This window comes from Salmo trutta, chromosome 3 (genome assembly GCF_901001165.1).
Source record: "Salmo trutta chromosome 3, fSalTru1.1, whole genome shotgun sequence".
NCBI lineage: Eukaryota > Metazoa > Chordata > Actinopteri > Salmoniformes > Salmonidae > Salmo > Salmo trutta.
The window spans coordinates 58,630,422-58,650,099 of NC_042959.1; the positions used below are offsets into that span (position 1 = coordinate 58,630,422).

Below are 19,678 nucleotides of genomic sequence, written 5' to 3' on the forward strand. Positions count from 1 at the left end.
ATTACAAAGACAATTTAAATAGTGAAAGGATAAGGAATGAATCATCTGGACAGCATATCAAATGTTAACTCTAGCACACCGCTGCATGCTATTTACTCATGCAGTGGTAATAAACTGTGCTTATTTCAAAGATAGACGGAGAAGAAATCTGGGGACAGTAAATTGTGCATGCATGTTTATTCCTCTCTATCAGTATAATACAGAGGGTTTCTAGTCTGAGACTCACAATCACAGGCACCTGTATTTTATGGCTACGGTGTCTGGGATATCACCAGGCCTATTTATGATATGGTGCTGCAGCTGTCATTTACGTTTCATTAGTATCCGTAGTATTTGTGTGGATGGTACTGGTAGTGGACATTGTTTTCTATTAACCTTATTATTAGTCCAGTGGCTAGTGTTAAATTTGAGGGTACTTGTGGCTTTTGTGATAGAGGCACCACATTTCACACACAACTTGGACAAGTCCTTAGAAGCTATAGTGTCATTGCAGATTTTTTATATTACCCCCTGGCGGCCATTTTCAATATGGCAGCCAACCAGCTCCGTAGTGCCATATTAGATGGCCATCTACATAAATATGGCCATCTACATAAATAATTGGTACATAAAGGCCAGTGATTGTTTAAAATGATTTAAAGGGTCTGGAGAACATCATAAAACATCCAAAATATGCCATATATATGTATCCTTTAAAATGTTAGTAGAAAGTGGTGAACAATTGCTCCAAAAAACGACCCAAATGACTTATATACTTTCGTCCTCAATTTCAGTATTTAGGCCAACTGCGCTTGTTTGTAATGTTACGTATAAATGTCTATGAATTATTTAGTTGTTGAATAGAGGAAAGATCTGGCTGGTTATCCCATTGTTCTCTATGGAGTCTCGGAGCCTCACAAGGTTAAACGTTCCAACATTCCAACTTTTTTTCCCCGGGAATAAAAAGCCATTCCAACAGAGGGAGTTTCATCTCCTTAGCCCCCGTGAACGAACGACTGCTAATCTTTACCCTCCGCTGTAGCATTTCCATTCCGCTTCCTCCGACTCCAGACATATTTGCTCTCCCTTGCTGGCTGTGTCCCGTTAAGATTTAAACAGCAAACATAAAATACAGAAGATAACCTGTGCCGGCTTTGGAGAGACTTGACTCCCAACATTATTTTAAAGACCAGATCTGAGAGCTCCACCGCGGCAGTCGGGTGCGATTATCTTCTGTGATCCCTCTCCGACGCACCCAAAGTCATTCATCTGCCGATCCCTCCACCCTCCTCACCCCCTCCCTCACCCTCCCACCTCCCCCTATGCATAGGCAGGGCCCTAATCATGTCTCCGTCGTGTGTCAGGATCTGTGGATGAGCAAGGCCTAAAGATGGGAACAGCTCTGTAAACATGGCCAGGCAGCAGGGAGCTTCCGTCTCCCCCACTACGTTCTGAATAAGCAAACATGGAAAGATTTAAGGATTTTGTCAGACCCAACTTTGTAGTATAGGCTCAGGGTTCTTTTATTTCCAGCGGTTTCCAGGGGCGCTGCCGCCTGCCTATGGGATATTGTTCTTAGCTTATGAAGTGCTGCGCCTTGTTATAAGCTGTGTGCTTTTGTCAATAGTATTACAATATGGAGCTTCTGATTTTTTTTCTCTATTTTTTTAACACAATGGTCTCGTGCATTTTCAAGAGAGATGGGCTGCCTTGGGTTTAACCCATGGAGGTCCTGTGTGTGTGTGTGTGTGTGTGTGTGTGTGTGTGTGTGTGTGTGTGTGTGTGTGTGTGTGTGTGTGTGTGTGTGTGTGTGTGTGTGTGTGTGTGTGTATTGGTTATGTTTTTAATTGACATTTCTTTTGTCGTCGGCCTTTGTTTTCTCCCCCACTTAACCTAGATAAACACCATCAAATCTTCTCATGGAATTCATATTATTATACAGCTATATAAACCAAATGTCTTTTGACCCCTCTATTGTCATAAGTCAACTTTCCTGTCGGAGCTGATTAAGAACTATCATGACCAACCCAGTAAATCTAGACGTGGACGGTGTATTCCATAATAAACAGGCTAATATAATTGGCTCTATCAAATGGGATGTATATTAACAACAGTCGGCTGTGCTCACCCCTTTCAGGATTCTATTATAGAGCCTGCTCCCTCCCCTTGTTTTGATACAGCAGTAATTTAAAGACCCATCTTAATTGACTTATTTTTTCCGCATGTCTGTCGGAGCTTGTGCTGTGCATGCACAGAGTGCAATAAGGGTCTTGTTCCTTTATTGGGCCACACACAATGTACTGAGTTCAATTTTACCATTCATAATGAATGCAGTCTCGCCATTCAAATGCAGCCATAAGCACACAGCAGATAAGAATTTAATTAAATGTAGATTAAAACCAAACAGGAAAACACACTCGCTGATCATTTTTTATCACGTCCCCTGGTCATATCCCCCCTCATACTTTCCACTGACTTGTTCTTCCTTGGGCTACAGCTTTTCAGCTTGCCAAAAGTGGCGAAACACCTCACACATCTCGCTGTGGCGCTGTGAGATTGTGTAAAATGCAAAACGAAGGGGCGGTCACACGATTAATCAGAAATCTCATGTCGGGGGAGGATTGGGGGGTAAGGGGGGAGGGAGGAGGAGAGACAGAGGTGGAGAGAAGGAATTAGTTGCCCTCATCCCCAAATTTGCATCATTTTTTCCAAAGGACAATCCCAGCACTGTAGGCAAGGGGAATCATATCTCTCTTCACAGGAAGGAACAATCCCAATATTGCCACAATATTGAAATAAATGTCACCTTCACATCCTATCAAATTGTCCATACTTGCTAAACATGATGTTAGCTAGCTAGAGAGTAGTGCTTTGCAAGCATGCCTGATCCGTAAGAGCTATTTTAGGTTCCATCCACAGCCTGTACAGACTACTAGGCTTCATACTGCAGGCTACAGCATGGTCACCTCAGGCGCAAGTCTGTTTGTTTTAACTGCAGTGGGATATAGGGGAGCTGGAGAAGAGTCAGTTGAAAATGTAGAGAGACATAACATATTATAAGCATTATATTATAATATCATATTATAAGCATTATAAGGACTTTATAAAGGTTAACAAGTTAAAAAGCATTATACCTAAGGAACTACAGTATCCTCTGTCCAATGACATACCATTAAATGAAATAGCATAAAAGATGACATCTTAACATGGGCTTCTATATTGTTGTTCTAAAGTGATGCAGTTGTTGTCCTATGTTTTTGTAATTGTGAACTGGTATTTTCTAGGTTGGAATCTAATATAGAAAAATGATTTCATTTAATGTGTTCCAAATTCAGTGTATTTTTTCAAACCGTATTTGCAAGGATTCCTTTTTATTTCTGTCGAATGTAGATAGTGTATTTAAATACTGGTAGTTTCAATGCTTTATTATTTCACATAGTTCTGCAGGTGGAACTAAAGTAATCACACATGGTCTGGTGCGTTTTCATGTACAGTAGGAGCATATTGTTCTAGCATCCATCTTTCCTCAAAGTTTCAAAAAGGTGTTGTCTCACAGACAGAGTACCTGTATGCAGCTTGAAAGTGATGTACTGATTCTCATCAGGTTCAAAGACCCGGTTGTTATTATCAGAGCCCGTCGCTTTTCATTTTAGTCTTTTCAACAAACACTTGAAAATTAAAACGATTCGTAACATCTCACACTTTTCAGAGAGGAGAGGAAAGAAGTGGAATATATTGAAGTGGAAAATTGTGGCTAATATAGTTTTAATTTAGCTTCAGAGCTTGAGTTATTCTCACACTTTAAAATGGAGTGTTTTGTTGAAACAGCAGCAGAAGCAGCAGCAGCAGCAGCAGCAGGGAGAGTGAGAGAGAGAGTGTGGCTGGTCTATTGGCTCAAACTGGCATTGGACAGTAGTGGCACAACCACCTCACTCCTGCCATCCCTGCCACTACCGCTGCTGCCTGCCTGCCCGCCCGCCTGCCTGCCTGCCCGCCCGCCTGCCTGCCTGCCTGCCCGCCTGCCCGCCCGCCTGCCTGCCCGCCTGCCTGCCCGCCTGCCTGCCCGCCCGCCTGCCCGCCTGCCTGCCCGCCTGCCTGCCTGCCTGCCTGCCTGCCCGCCTGCCTGCCTGCCCGCCTGCCTGCCCGCCTGCCTGCCTGCCCGTCCGCCTGCCTGCCTGCCTGCCCGCCTGCCTGCCTGCCCGCCTGCCTGCCCGCCTGCCTGCCCGCCCGCCTGCCTGCCCGCCTGCCTGCCCGCCCGCCTGCCTGCCTGCCTGCCCGCCTGCCTGCCCGCCATGCTGGTGGCGTATCTCAGTTCCACTCTATTACCCTCACGCAAGCGATTGGCCTTTTCTGTGGGGAAAAGAGCAATATCCTGTCGCAGTCTGTTTGATCAAGTGCTAAACCCTTGTGATCAATAGAGGGACAGATGTCGGCTCCAGATGGCTGCGTGGCGATACCTGGGGCAGTGAGGGGCCTTGCCAGGACGACAGAATGGCAACGAGGAAGGGCCCATCGCACCAGCCACCGAGACCACAATGTGACAAACGCAATTACGCCTTTTAGCTACAGATTATTTATTTCTCCTGAAAACTGACAGAAAATGTAATTAGCGTGTAGTTTAAGCAATATGTAGAATTACAGGGGTGCAGAGGCAGAGGGCATGTTAGAGTGGGATGGAGGGAGCTACGGTGGCTGTTCTGGTGGTGGGCGTCTGGACTCAGGAGGCTGCGCTGCCGTGTTGCTGTTCTCATTCTGTCTGTGTTCACTGTCTGTCTTTCTGTCTGTTGCTGGGCTCTGTGAACAACAGCAGGCACAATCCCACTCTGTTTTTCTTTCAGAGGAGGTTGCACAGAAACCTTTGCAGCAGACAGTATATGTTAGTTTGCTCATCAAGTTAATGTAGGCCACAACTTTGAAAATTCCGGTTCCATTCTCACCCAGATCAGATAAAATATGTCCCAACATTCCAAAATGGTTGATAGCCTAGGCAGGTGCATCTCTCATCTCCCCCTCTCATCGCCAGAAGGCCCAAATAGACCTTTCCAAAAAGGAGAGTGGCCCATTTTAAACGGCGTTAGGGCATTTGCATTAGGGCTGGCATCCATGTACCAGGCAGGCCATGTGGTGCGTGGTGGCGCGGGGACAGAGCCATGTTGGAGAAGCTACTGAGGCGCTGTCCCTGGCCCTCCCTTTGGAGCTCCGCCGCTCACCTGCTCCCCTGCTCCCTCCCCGAGTAGCATGATCGGAAGGGGGACGTGGGCCACCGGGCCACAGCTGGGGATCTGGGACAGCTTTGCTTAGTTGGCTCTGCCCGGGTGGTGGTGGTGTTGGTGGTGGTGCTCAACACAGCAGCGGCCTGTCACAGGGACCTCCACGTCCCATTAACACATAGCCTGGTCAGGACAGAGAGCCAGGCCCCCAGCGCCACCCTGCTCCCCAGCAGGGCCCCAGTAAACACATGTCGCCTGGCCACAACCAGGACCCGGCCCGGGAAGAGGAGAGAACACAGCACAGTTAGACCTGGGAATCCTAGAGGACAAGGGTGGATTAAAAATATAATAATATTTTGGTAAATGACATTAAAACAAAATGTACAATGTGAACCCAGAGGATAGCCCTTTAAAGTTTTAATTAAAACCCTTTCCAAAAGTGGTCCTCGTTGTGCACCACACTTTAAATGTGCTGGTTAGAACATTTAGCCTAAGTCCGTAAGGGTTTTAGCATTATTTCATGGAATTTGTAATGTTATTACCTAGAAATAGAATATAAAAGTGACACCCATGAGAATGTAAAAGTCATTTTGAAATGTGTGCCGAGTTAGTGTTCGTAGTGTAGTGATCAGAAAAACTATTCAACTATACATTTCTGATCATGTATTATCAGAATTACAGAAAGTGTTTGTTTGTGTCATTTTGAGATTGTTATATTCACTACATTTTTAAAATACATTTCACAGCAGTCTCTTATCATATTTGGCTCACATATTTGTCATTTATAATTTTGATATATATAACAATTTATATAGTTTATATCTCACTGCACCAATTCATTTCAATAAATACTATTTTTTATATCAATTGTAATCAAAGAAATGTAGCATTTAACATCTTTTCAATTCCCTCATCATTTCTCAGTTCTAATAGACCTATAAAAACTTGGCATATTCATTCACATTTAGATCTCTCTCTCTCTCTCTCTCTCTCTCTCTCTCTCTCTCTCTCTCTCTCTCTCTCTCTCTCTCTCTCTGTCCCTCTTTCTCTCTCTGTCCCTTTACTTCTCTCTCTCTCTGTCTGTCTCTATCAGCCTCTCTCTCTCGCTTTCTCTTTCTCGTTCTCTCTCTCAGTGATATTACCAGACAAACAGGCACTTGCCAATATCATTTTCACTGTGCAATGAAACAGATTCATGCGTCTCCAGAGATTTGCTAAAGAAATATCATTTAATTATAAAAGGAAGCATCTCATTTCTACACTGTGCAAAATCATCCACTCCATCAGATCATTGCCGAAAACGAGGAATTTTGAAACAGATTTTCTTTGTTCCAGAGCTCAGAATGACGATATTGAATATCTGTTAAATGAAATAATATGATTCTTCTGAGATGTGTTGTAGTTTAGTGTATTTGTAGCTGGTATGAATGTGTACCAGTGGGATTCTGTATGACACTCTTCATTTGTGGACTCTGACCCCTGTGCCATTTGCTCAAGGCCATCCACGAGCTTTCAGTGTTGGCTATCATCTGCAAAACACTTGATGTTAAAATGAGTCTGTACACTGTAGTGTTATATATTTCTATATTTATTATTTATTCAACTATTATTTTTTAAACGAGTGGTCTTGTCAATAGAAGACATTATTTTATGCCTCAAACAATGTGTATTTGCTGCACAAAATGGACTTCTAGGCTATTAGTATTTTCACAAACGTGATGACGGGTACAACAGATCGACAACCGTCATAATACCTTAGATATATGATGAATAACCTCATCATATACATTGCCTCAGAACAACTTGTTTTCACTGTAGAAACAGAGTAAATGAAGGTCATAAGAGTGCTTCACATTCTATACCTTCTTGAACGTATGGACGGAGTCTGTCAGTCTGACATGCTGCCGTGTTTCGGGTGTCTGTCTATGCATCAACACGATATCATGCGTTCTGTGGTGGGTGCGGAGCTGCGTTTTAGCATGAGAAGAGCGCCTTCTAGTGGTGGCCAGAATAATATCATCAGAATGGCAGGCGGAGGTAAGTGAACAGGGAATAAGAAGATTCAAATCTATGTTATAATGTTATAGTCCGCTAACTGCAGTTTATTCCACACCACACCCTGTAACAATAGGATTGTTTGACCGATTAGTGACTTTTCATATTCACTCTGCCATGGGAAGTCTCACTCAGCTTTCTCTCGGCCTGTCTGTGCTGCTCTCTGGCTGTTGTCTTAACCTGATGGTTTGACAGCCTGCTGCCATATCACCATCCTGTCTGTTCAGAAACACTCTCAATATTTGCTGTTATTCATGAGCAGAGGAGTTTGTTTAGTTTTTCTGTAGGTATAGGCTGTTGTTAGTATGAGAATTGTCTTCTGTTACATATATTAATAAGGTAGACGTTGCACTGAATATGATTTATGTTTATAGTTTAGTGAACCATACTTGTGTGATTAATAGCCTTGACTGAAACCTGAAGAGTTGCGTTAGCTTCCTGAGATAATTTCTAGGCTTTAGCTCAACGGGCTAACACAGTCTAGGTTAACAGAACATTTAAACCCCGAACTAGTTAACCAACATGGCAGGCCGGCAGCTACTTGATATTTGTAGGTGCCAGGAGGCTTTCCCTGGTTAGCCGTCCGTCCAACAACAGTCTGGGCTGATTTGGAGACAAGACCAGAGGTCTTTAATTACAAAAAGCACTGAGCCCTCCGGCTCTACAACCATCACTTCCCAATTAAGAGAGAGAGAAAGAGAGAGAGAGAGAGAGATGGATGGATGGATGGATGATGGGATAAGGGGTTGAAATAATCAGGCCGTTTGCAAATCACCATCAAGCTCCTGGAAAGAGCTCCTCAAGGAGAGAGACCACATGGTTACAATGTCCTGTCTCAAAAGTGTGCTGCAAATCCATAGAACACAATGTGGTTACTGCCAGAAGGTTACTGTATGTTTGCTGAAAGCCACCCTCAGCCCCATAATGTGTAGTTGTGCTGCAGTGGGCCTGGCCTGTGCTGTAGACAGATGGGAGAGCTGATGTGCGTAACTATGCATTTTACAGCAAACTATTAAAGAGTCGTGCTGTTTACACACAAACATTTGAATACCTGTCTGCAGGCCAGTTTAATTATGCAAACCCTTCTGTTATTTGTGTTGCTTTGCCGTCTCCTCCCAGCTCTCTCTCTCACTGCAACAAGGCTGGAGAGATTTGTTTGTGTTTTCATTAAGATACGGACAGTGGTGTGGCGCAGGCGGGAGCAAATGTATTACATTCCTCATAACCTCGAATATCTTATACTGTCTGTTCCTCTCCACCGCGGTGGCCCATGTTCACATTTACACTAGGGGTGGCAGGTAGCCTAGTGGTTAAATGCGTTGGGCCAGTAATCGAAAGGTTGCTGGTTTGAATCCCCAAGCCAACTAGGTGAAAAAAATCAGTTGATGTTCTCTTGAGCAAGGCACTTAATCCTAATTCCTCTGAATAAGAGTGTCTGCTGAATGTAAATGTATAACTGTCATTGTTCCCCTCTAATCAGGGACTGATTTAGATCTTGGATATCAGGTGGGTCCAATTAATTATCAGGTAGAACAGAAAACCAGCAGGCTCTGGACCTTGTAGGGTAAGAATTGAATACTCCTGCTGTATAGGCTACTTTACTGTACATCCATTGTAATTTAAAGCTGAAGAAATGTAAAATGACCTCTGATGTGTGACTTTGAAATGTCTGGGGTTTGTAGTTGGGGAGGAGGGACGTACATGTGCCTTATTTCCCCATACGATTCATCCTTTCACGTTTGATTAGTGAAAGTACTTACATATACGATGCTTCCCCTCCCTCTCATCATTTTGTTTCTTGAATTCCGTCATATGTTCATCTTCAACTATATGTTCAAATACGGCATTCATCAAAGTGGAAGAGAAGGAATGGGCATTTAGCCAGCCGAGCCTCAGTCGCCGGCCCAATGGAGAGCTGGTGAATATTATATTGAGAGGGAGGAGAGAGAGCGAGAGAGAGAGAGGAAGACAGAGAGAGAGACGAAGATAGAGAGAGAGAGAGCGAGGGGGGGAGAGAGAGGGGGGGAGAGAGAGAGGGGGGAGAGAGAGGGAGGAGAGAGAGAGGGGGAGAGAGAGGGGGAGGGAGAAAGAGAGAGAGGGGGGGAGAGAGGGAGGAGAGAGAGAGGGGGAGAGAGGGAGAGAGAGAGAGGGAGAGAGAGAGAGAGAGAGAGAGGAGAGAGAGAGAGAGAGAGAGAGGGAGGGGGAATGTAGAAAGCAAAGCAGTGTTTTTAATTATCTGGACTAGGTACAGGATGCGGTTTTTTGATTGTTTTAATGAAGCAGCTGGCCTATTGTCTCTCCTTAATTCCTCTATTGTTTTTAGAATAAGTCATAGTTCTTTATTCTTTTATCAGGTGCTCTGCAGAAGGATTCAGCACAATAGCGTTCATTCCAACTGCATTGGCCGCTACACAAAGCCAGGCAGGCAGCTCATTGCAGAGAGCTAGCTCTGTGCAAATCACACAAGCTGCTACTTTTTTTGCCTTTTCCCCAGTTTTACTTGTGGGCTGTGCACTTTCAAAAAAGGCAAAAAGTGGCCAGTATGATGCAGGTAAACTTTCATGAACTATTCACAAAATGATTTGCCTTTGCTGCCCCTCTCTCTGTACAGTAAGGGGTGTTTCCCAATCCTTGTCTTAGGAACCCAAAGGGGTGCACATTTGTGTGTGTCAGTGCTGGCCTAGAACAAATCCTTTGGTTCTCCATCAAGACCAAGCTTGGGAAGCGAAAACTGTGGTGTACAGTGATGCCCTGAGAGCAACATCTCAGTGGATCTCAGTGGATCTCAGGGGATCTCCTGACCTTCCATCTATGTGTATGTCCCAAATGCCACCCTATTCCCCATTTAGAGCACTACTTTTGACCACGGCCCATAGCTCTGGTCAAAATAGTGCGCTATATTGGGAATAGGGTGTCATTTGGGACTAAGCCTCCACCTGAGGTTGGTGGTTGAGGTCTCCTCTGAGGCAGGAATGCTTCTGTCTGAGTCAGTATTCTGTGTTTTAGAACACCACCCCAGCATTCTCACAGATGACAGATGGGTGTCTGTAGTGTTGCTGGCTGAAGGAGTCACATCGCTGTGAATTGCATTGTAGGTTAGTACTAACTATCATTAGCAATTAGCAGTAGAAGGCTTGCAGTAGTTCAAAGCATCTTCAACTGAAATTGTATTCAAAGACAGTGAAAATGTAGACAAGTCGGTCGTGAGTTCAGTATCGGGGTATTTTTCGCCATTCTCTTTATTAACCGAGAACCTGAGAAGTGGAATCTCTACCAATTGAAACTTTTGGTGGAGAGTAGTGACGATCTGCCCCCCACTTCCCCCTCCATTGTGGCTGCTCGCTGGCAGTTAGTATCTACCTTGATGGTAACTCTGTCTGACGGCAGAGGAGTTTTGTTACTTTAATTAGGAGATAAAAATTCAAAGGGCCTCTCCAGGCTGTGTGTGGTGAGAGAGAATCAAAACCAGCACTCAAGTGGAGGGACCTGAAGTGTGTCTCTCATCACGGGAGATTGGCCAGCAGATAGGCACTGTTCTTTAAAGGAGCTAGTGCTGCCTGCTGCCTGCCACTCACACTGATACACACACACACACACACACACACACACACACACACACACACACACACACACACACACACACACACACACACACACACACACACACACACACACACACACACACACACGAACACACACCTTTCTTTGCACACAGAAATGGGACTTTAAAAGATGGCATATTTTACTACAGCTTGCTTCAGTCCTCTGACTCATTTCTATAATAGTGTTTAATTTCCAGTGCTGTTTGACAGAAATGCAATGAAAAGGTTGGGAAATGTGTTAATGGGAGAAGCGAGGTTATGACCAGCGTCAGGTGGGAGGTGGAATGCCGTGGAAGGTGTACCAGAGAGGAGTGATATATCCTCAGATTGGTGTGGAAGTTAGGCTTCATAACAATCATTCCATCATGTAATTTCACAGTAACTACAGCAGTTATTCTTCAGTTTTCCTCCCTGGGTTGGGAGAGCCTCACTTGAAAACCTTAACCCTGTCTACACTGACCTTTAAAACGAGTGATTTATACGTTTTGTGTAAACATTTGTAATCAGTGTCTCTCTAAAGTGTGGAGGATGGGTCTATGAGTGGGGTGCAGTTAGTCTTCTGTTCTACCCTTCATACCTCTCCCCTCTCTTCTGCAACGCCCTTATTTCCACAACAGCTGGACTCAAATTACAGGTCCTCTCTCATCCTGACGCTGCTCTGTCGGAGTGTTTGCACATCTTTGAAAGCTAACAGAGTGCCCTAATTAATTGTCCAGCTTTTCTCTGAAACAATGTCCTAATTCTGCCATTTAGCGTGAGCGTATCATCGTTTGTTGTTATCGCCCCAGACAGATTTTTGTAAATAGTCATATTAAAAACTTAATCTCTTCAAAGGAAAATGAAGTGCAGCTGAAAAGCCTGTCATGTGCAGGAGATAAATATTATCTAAGCTAAAAAACCTTCCTCTACCCCTTCCTCCCCTTCCTCTCTCTCATCCTAACTTAATGAATATGTTCAGAAGATTTCACTGGAATGTTTAATCCCTAAACACAAAAATCTAATCGTGTGTAGAGGACCTGTTTCAGGGTTCTACTATATTACTGAAGTGTACAGTATTGCTCCAATGCATAGACCTACTAGAAATTACCCCAATGAGTATGACATTTCTTACTGCTACTTTAACCAAAGTATGACATTGTGATTTTACACTTTAGTCATTATATAGTCATTATTATTAAATCCTTATAACATTTCCCTCTGGATGGAATTCCATACCCTCTGAACTCCAGAGTTTGGAGTACAGCCAAACCACTCAGGGTGAAACATGAATAAAAATATTATATAATACTGTCCCCAGTGGGAATCAAACCCATCAACTAAGCCACACAGGCTAACACTACCATGGTCTACCAACAGAGTCACACAGGCTAACACTACCATGCTCTACCAACAGTCACACAGGCTAATACTACCATGCTCTACCAACAGAGTCACACAGGCTAACACTACCATGCTCTACCAACAGAGTCACACAGGCTAACACTACCATGCTCTACCAACAGAGTCACACAGGCTAACACTACCATGCTCTACTAACAGTCACACAGGCTAACACTACCATGCTCTACCAACACAGTCACACAGGCTAACACTACCATGCTCTACCAACAGAGTCACACAGGCTAACACTACCATGCTCTACCAACAGTCACACAGGCTGACACTACCATGCTCTACCAACAGAGTCACACAGGCTAACACTACCATGCTCTACCAACAGTCACACAGGCTAACACTACCATGCTCTACCAACAGAGTCACACAGGCTAACACTACCATGCTCTACCAACAGAGTCACACAGGCTAACACTACCATGCTCTACCAACAGTCACACAGGCTAACACTACCATGCTCTACCAACAGAGTCACACAGGCTAACACTACCATGCTCTACCAACAGTCACACAGGCTAACACTACCATGCTCTACCAACAGAGTCACACAGGCTAACACTACCATGCTCTACCAACAGAGTCACACAGGCTAACACTACCATGCTCTACCAACAGAGTCACACAGGCTAACACTACCATGCTCTACCAACAGAGCCACACAGGCTAACACTACCATGCTCTACCAACAGTCACACAGGCTAACACTACCATGCTCTACCAACAGTCACACAGGCTAACACTACCATGCTCTACCAACAGTCACACAGGCTAACACTACCATGCTCTACCAACAGAGCCACACAGGCTAACACTACCATGCTCTACCAACAGAATCACACAGGCTAACACTACCATGCTCTACCAACAGAGCCACACAGGCTAACACTACCATGCTCTACCAACAGAGCCACACAGGCTAACACTACCATGCTCTACCAACAGAGTCACACAGGCTAACACTACCATGCTCTACCAACAGAGCCACACAGGCTAACACTACCATGCTCTACCAACACAGTCACACAGGCTAACACTACCATGCTCAACCAACAGAGTCACACAGGCTAACACTACCATGCTCTACCAACAGAGTCACACAGGCTAACACTACCATGCTCTACCAACAGAGCCACGCAGGCTAACACTACCATGCTCTACCAACACAGTCACACAGGCTAACACTACCATGCTCTACCAACAGAGCCACGCAGGCTAACACTACCATGCTCTACCAACAGAGCCACACAGGCTAACACTACCATGCTCTACCAACACAGTCACACAGGCTAACACTACCATGCTCTACCAACAGAGTCACACAGGCTAACACTACCATGCTCTACCAACAGAGCCACACAGGCTAACACTACCATGCTCTACCAACAGAGTCACACAGGCTAACACTACCATGCTCTACCAACAGAGTCACACAGGCTAACACTACCATGCTCTACCAACAGAGTCACACAGGCTAACACTACCATGCTCTACCAACAGTCACACAGGCTAACACTACCATGCTCTACCAACAGAGTCACACAGGCTAACACTACCATGCTCTACCAACAGAGTCACACAGGCTAACACTACCATGCTCTACCAACAGAGCCACACAGGCAAACACTACCTTGCTCTACCAACAGAGTCACACAGGCTAACACTACCATGCTCTACCAACAGAGTCAAACAGGCTAACACTACCATGCTCTACCAACAGAGTCACACAGGCTAACACTACCATGCTCTACCAACAGAGTCACACAGGCTAACACTACCATGCTCTACCAACACAGTCACACAGGCTAACACTACCATGCTCTACCAACAGAGCCACACAGGCTAACACTACCATGCTCTACCAACAGAGCCACACAGGCTAACACTACCATGCTCTACCAACAGAGTCACACAGGCTAACACTACCATGCTCTACCAACAGAGCCACACAGGCTAACACTACCATGCTCTATCAACAGAGCCACACAGGCTAACACTACCATGCTCTACCAACAGAGCCACGCAGGCTAACACTACCATGCTCTACCAACAGAGCCACACAGGCTAACACTACCATGCTCTACCAACAGAGTCACGCAGGCTAACACTACCATGCTCTACCAACAGAGCCACACAGGATAAAAAATATATTTTTCAGCATGTTCCCCTTCTGTCTGTTCCAGGTGGCCAGCTGTGGTGTACCACCACTAAGAACATCATGGGGGGCGAGGAACTAGTGGCGTTCGCCGTGGACTTTGACTCCCGTTTACAGGCCATCAACCACATGTCTCTGAGCGAGGGGATGTACCCGGCCAGACTGCTGGACACCATCCAGCTGCTGCCTCAGCAGGCCGCCATGGCCTCCATTCTGCCCACCGCCATCGTCAACAGTGAGTTACAATACACTCTGTACTGTAGTCTCACTTAGGGATGCGTTTGAAATGGACTCTATTCCCTATGTAGTTCACTACTTTAGGCCAAAACTTTAAGTAATGCACTAGAGGAAAGAGGGTGCAGACTCTGGACAAAGGTATTGCACTATATAGGGACTAGGGTGCCGTTTTGGACATAGCCCTAAATGTCTGTCTGTCCATCCGTCTATGGGCTGTAGATTAACCCAGATGAGTCTGTGTTAAGAGTGGTTGAGATAAGAGCTGTCGACCTTCAGTTTGGGTTCACATAAACACAGGCGAGCCTCCCACTAACCTGTTAATTGCAAAATACAAGCTTCATGCAAATAGTGCATTTGTTTACTTAATAAGGGCTATCTGGGTTCAGCTCGGCAGGGAGGCTGCTCTGCTGCAGGCAGATGGTCCAGTGTTTCAGTTGCCCTTGAGAAAGGGCACCAACCTAGTGGTATCAACACAGTCCTATCACAGCCTTGGGTATTACAGGGTTTTCGCCTGGCTTTGGGTATCAAATCAGAGCTATAAAGAGAAAGAAACGTGTGTGTGTGTGTGTGTTGTACGTGCATACGTGTGCATGTTGTTATGTGCGCACGAAACGTACACTGACGTTCTATCCTGAAGTTGTACCCTGACGCTCTACCCTGTGTTTTACCCTCTCTCTCCAGAGGACATCTTCCCATGTAAGGCGTGTGGGATCTGGTACCGCAGTGAGAGGAACCTGCAGGCCCACCTGATGTACTACTGCAGTGGCAGGCAGAGGGAGCCAGAGAGCCAAGGGGAGGAGAACGACAACGGACCCCACCAGACGCCCAGCATCTGCCCCTTCCCACAGTGCAACAAGAGCTTCACCAGCGCCAGGGCCCTGGAAATGCACCTGAGCACACACAGCGGTGAGTAGAGATGTACTGCTAGTACTATTAGTATAGTAGTTGAGCTTCTACTGTAGTAATACTAGTAAAGTACTGTAAAGTAGACGAAATGTAGATTTATTTTAGCTTTCATTTAGTTGTAAGTATCTCACCATTGAGTGATGTTGACATGATATGTGCTTATCAATAAAGGTAATCCTATGTATTATTTAATTACGTTGAGTAGTACAGAACAGTATAACTTTAATATTTTTCAGTCATTTTAGTATTCGGTTTTGTAATGAAAAGTATTGCTTGACATTAAGACAATATCAGTTTCACATTAGTCAGGTAGAATAATTGGAAAAGTGAACTACTACTCTTAGCTCCAGAAATATACACATCCCCCTGTCAGCTTAAGCAGTTGACAGTTTAGCTTTCAGCCCAACCAAAAATCAGGAGGGTTGGGAGTAAGCTTGGCATAATGCATCAGTTTTTGATCGTAGCCGTAGTTAACATTAAGGCAGAGTGGGAATGTGAGGAATCTCAATAGTGTCCTTTTATCTCCCTAACAGGTGTCAAAATGGAAGAGACGCTCCCCCCTGGCACCAGCTTGAAATGCACAATCTGTAACTACACGGCGGATTCTCTTATTACATTCCAACATCACATCCTCTCTCACCTGTCACAGGCAGCCTTCAGATGCAATCACTGCCATATCAGCTTTCAGAACCACAGGGAACTCTTGCAGCATCAGGACTTACACAGCCACCATGGCCACGGCGGTGGCAGCAAACTTCACAGGGAGAGCGACAGCGAGCACTCCCCCAGGGGGGCGGAGGAAGCCCTGCAGCAGGCGGCGGCCCGCGTCGAGCTGGCCAACCGGAAGGAAGCCCTCCAGAGTCCCAAAGGATCCCTCAGCAAGGACGCCACCACTGACAGTGAGCTGGAGAAGACTGAGAAAAAGCCCATGCTGTCAGGGTTGAAGGGGGACGGTGGCCATCCGGGCAGTAAGGCCAGCTTCTCCTACACCCGGATCAAGTCTGAGCCCTCCAGCCCCCGCTTGGCCTCCTCTCCCGTTCAGCACAACATGGGCCCCACCTACCCTATGGGGCCCTTCCTGTCCCAGTTCGCTTTCTCCCAGGACATTTCTGTCGTCCCACAGGCTTCTGAGATTCTGGCTAAAATGTCAGAGCTGGTCCACCGGAGGCTACGCCACGGAGGGAACACGGTCTACCCTCCAGTGATCTACAGCCCCCTCATCCCCAAAGGGGCCACGTGTTTCGAATGCAATATCACCTTCAACAACCTGGAAAACTACCTGGTCCACAAAAAGCACTACTGTAACAGTCGTTGGCAGCACATGACCAAGTCGCCTGACTTCTCCAGCATCTCAGACAAGGCCGTGAGCCCCAACAGCGGCCACAGCTCAGTCAGTATGCTCACCGGATGCCACCCGTCTGAGGTCACCGACAGCCACCTGATGCAGTCGGCCTGTTTGTCAGTCAACTCTCAGAGTGTTCTGGACATGATCAATGCAGGAGGGGTAGTGAAAGGCCCTGGCCCAGAGAAGGAGCTCCCGGGGCAGGTTAAGAAGGTCTCCACCACCCCGACCGGCGTAGAGGAGAGGCTGAACGGGAAGCAGCAGGCGGTGGAGGGGAAGAGCCCCACCAACACGCCTCTGGTGGAGACTGACGTCAACGACCCCAACCAGACTTCCTGTGCGGCCTGCAATATCACCTTTAGCCGCCACGAGACCTACATGGTCCACAAGCAGTACTATTGTGCTACGCGTCACGACCCCCCCATGAAACGCATGTCTGCCAACAAGGTTCCCTCCATGCAGAGGACCATGAGGACCCGCAAGCGCAGGAAGATGTACGAGATGTGTCTCCCAGACCAGGACCCGAGAGGACCCTCCATTGGACAGCCAGGGTTCCTGGGGGTCCCTCCTATGGCGAACCCCTGTACATCCCAGGAGGCGGTGGAGAGCCTGGCCGACCGCTTTCACCCTCGCTGTGACGTCTTCCCAGGGATGGTCCCCAAACACCTGGAGGCTTCCCTCACCGTCACCAAGTCTATCATGGCCCCCAACAGTAATACCACTATGGACCAGCAGGAGCTGGACGCACCCATCGATCTCAGCAAAAAGTGCTCGCCAATACCCAATGACAAGACATCGCCCAACTCCCCCAAAAGACTGTTAGACTATCACGAATGTACAGTGTGCAAGATCAGTTTTAACAAAGTGGAGAACTACCTAGCGCATAAACAGAACTTTTGCCCTGTGACAACAGCCACAGCCACCCAGCAGCACGGTGGTGACACCATGTTCCCAGACGTGGTGAAGAGTGAAGGCAGTAATCCTGATGATGCCTACGATAAGAGCCCAGGGAAATGTGAGAAGAACGGCAACGATAAAATGATTGTGCAGAACGGGGGTGGAATGTTCCCCCCTCACATGGGCCCAGTGCCGGGTCTCAAGCCCTTCAGCGAGGCTCAGCTCATCCCGACTAAAGACGAGAACATGTTTCTGCCCCACTGCCTTTATCCCGGCGCAATAAAGAAGATGAAAGGTGCCGAGCAAATATCGCCCTACTTCGGGATAAAGCCGACCGATTACGTGGCCGGCGGGCTGGTCATGCAGGGAGAGAGAGAGGTGAGCAGCGAGCAGGAGCAGAGCACTAATGGAGGGGGACCAGAGATGGTGAGAGAGCAGCCTGCTGCCAACGGCTGCCCACTCCCCAGCAAAGAGCCACTGCCCCTGCTGCCGAAAAACAGGGGCATGGTGATAGTCAACGGCGGTCACAAGCCAGAGGAGCGCTCGGGATCGGGGCCCGTCCCACCCAACCAGGATAACCAATCCCACAATCCCCAGCAGCAAGACGGCCACCCCTCACCAACGTGGGGCGCGGAGAACCCGTCCGACTCCAACGAGAACGTGTCGCCCGCGTCCAAGTCTCCAACAGAGGAGACGGTGCCCACGGTGACAAAGGGTGTGAATGGGTCATCCCAGGCTCCGGGCAGTGGGAAGTACTGCCGCCTCTGTGACATCCAATTCAACAACCTATCAAACTTTATTACCCATAAGAAGTTTTACTGTTCGTCACATGCTGCGGAGCATGTGAAATGAACTACTTCCTGTTTAGTTTTCCTGTCCCTTCCCACTCCCCTTTTTTCTGTTTGGGTACACTGTCGTGTCTGGAATAATGCATCACTCACGCAGTTCTAAACGCTGCTTGTGGACAATCAAGAGAAGCTTCTTCTTTCATCATTTTAACACATTGCAAATCATTGGTTAAAAAAGAAAAAAAAGAAAAAATGAATCCAGAGTAATATTGGTGCCACTTTCACATTTATTTATTTTACAATCAGTATTAATAGTAGTGATCTTAATTTAAAATTCAAATGAAATTTATATCAGAGTTGTTTGTAATGTTATTGTATAGTCATTCTTGTGTAGCACACATATTGTTTACACTGTAATGTAGGCTCAATGAAACGATAGAATACAAATGAGATGCATTTTAGACACAAAAAAGCTACTGAAGCACTTGTCTATTCTTATTTGCTGTAACAGTTTTTGTATATGCCTAAATGTCATTTGCAGCTTTGCTATTCATGACTCTGATTCTTGGCCTTAGCCCACCTTTGGTGGGATAACCAGGTACAATCCAGCTGCATCTTCTGTTTTGGCATACACTTGGCTTAGCATACGTATGTGGCTGTGTCCCTGTCTCTTTTCTTCAACTCAGACGTGGATGTTTTCAGGAGGATGGCAACATTCTTGTATAGTACTCATATTTCTGTTTGCTGAACTACACTTTGGTCTCCCTTTTTAAAATTTGCTCTCGATGCAATACTTTGTAAATGAGGGAACATTACTAAAAGCAGTATTATGAGAGGGGGGACTGCATATATTTGAGGAAAAAAATTGTACAAGAATTACATTTATTGCTGTTGATGATGGACAAGCTGGGTTGGGAGGTTGGTTGACGGGGGATACTGATGTAAAATAATCATTCCAATGTCCTAATTATGGGAGAAAAAAAGTTTCTTAAAAAAACGTTGTTGCTATGCATGTATATGGATGGAATAAAGTTCCAGAACTGTTGGAAATAATTTTTATTTTGATGTGGTGTCATAATTAAACTTAAATCCTCAGGATAATCCAATGATGTTTG

The 19,678-nt window shown here is 46.1% G+C and overlaps 1 protein-coding gene across 3 annotated transcripts in view; it reads left to right on the forward strand.

The window, feature by feature from the left end:
* The window catches only part of LOC115180983 (zinc finger protein ZFPM2), a 127,090-nt gene extending 107,426 nt beyond the window's left edge, over positions 1-19,664 (forward strand). For all 3 annotated transcript variants that reach the window (XM_029743105.1, XM_029743096.1, XM_029743089.1), the window contains 3 exons: positions 14,422-14,628; positions 15,312-15,536; positions 16,070-19,664. In XM_029743105.1, the coding sequence (XP_029598965.1) occupies positions 14,422-14,628; positions 15,312-15,536; positions 16,070-18,627 (2,990 nt within the window). In that variant the 3' untranslated portion in view covers positions 18,628-19,664. The remainder of the gene's footprint in view (positions 1-14,421; positions 14,629-15,311; positions 15,537-16,069) is intronic.
* The last annotated feature ends 14 nt before the right edge of the window (positions 19,665-19,678 follow it).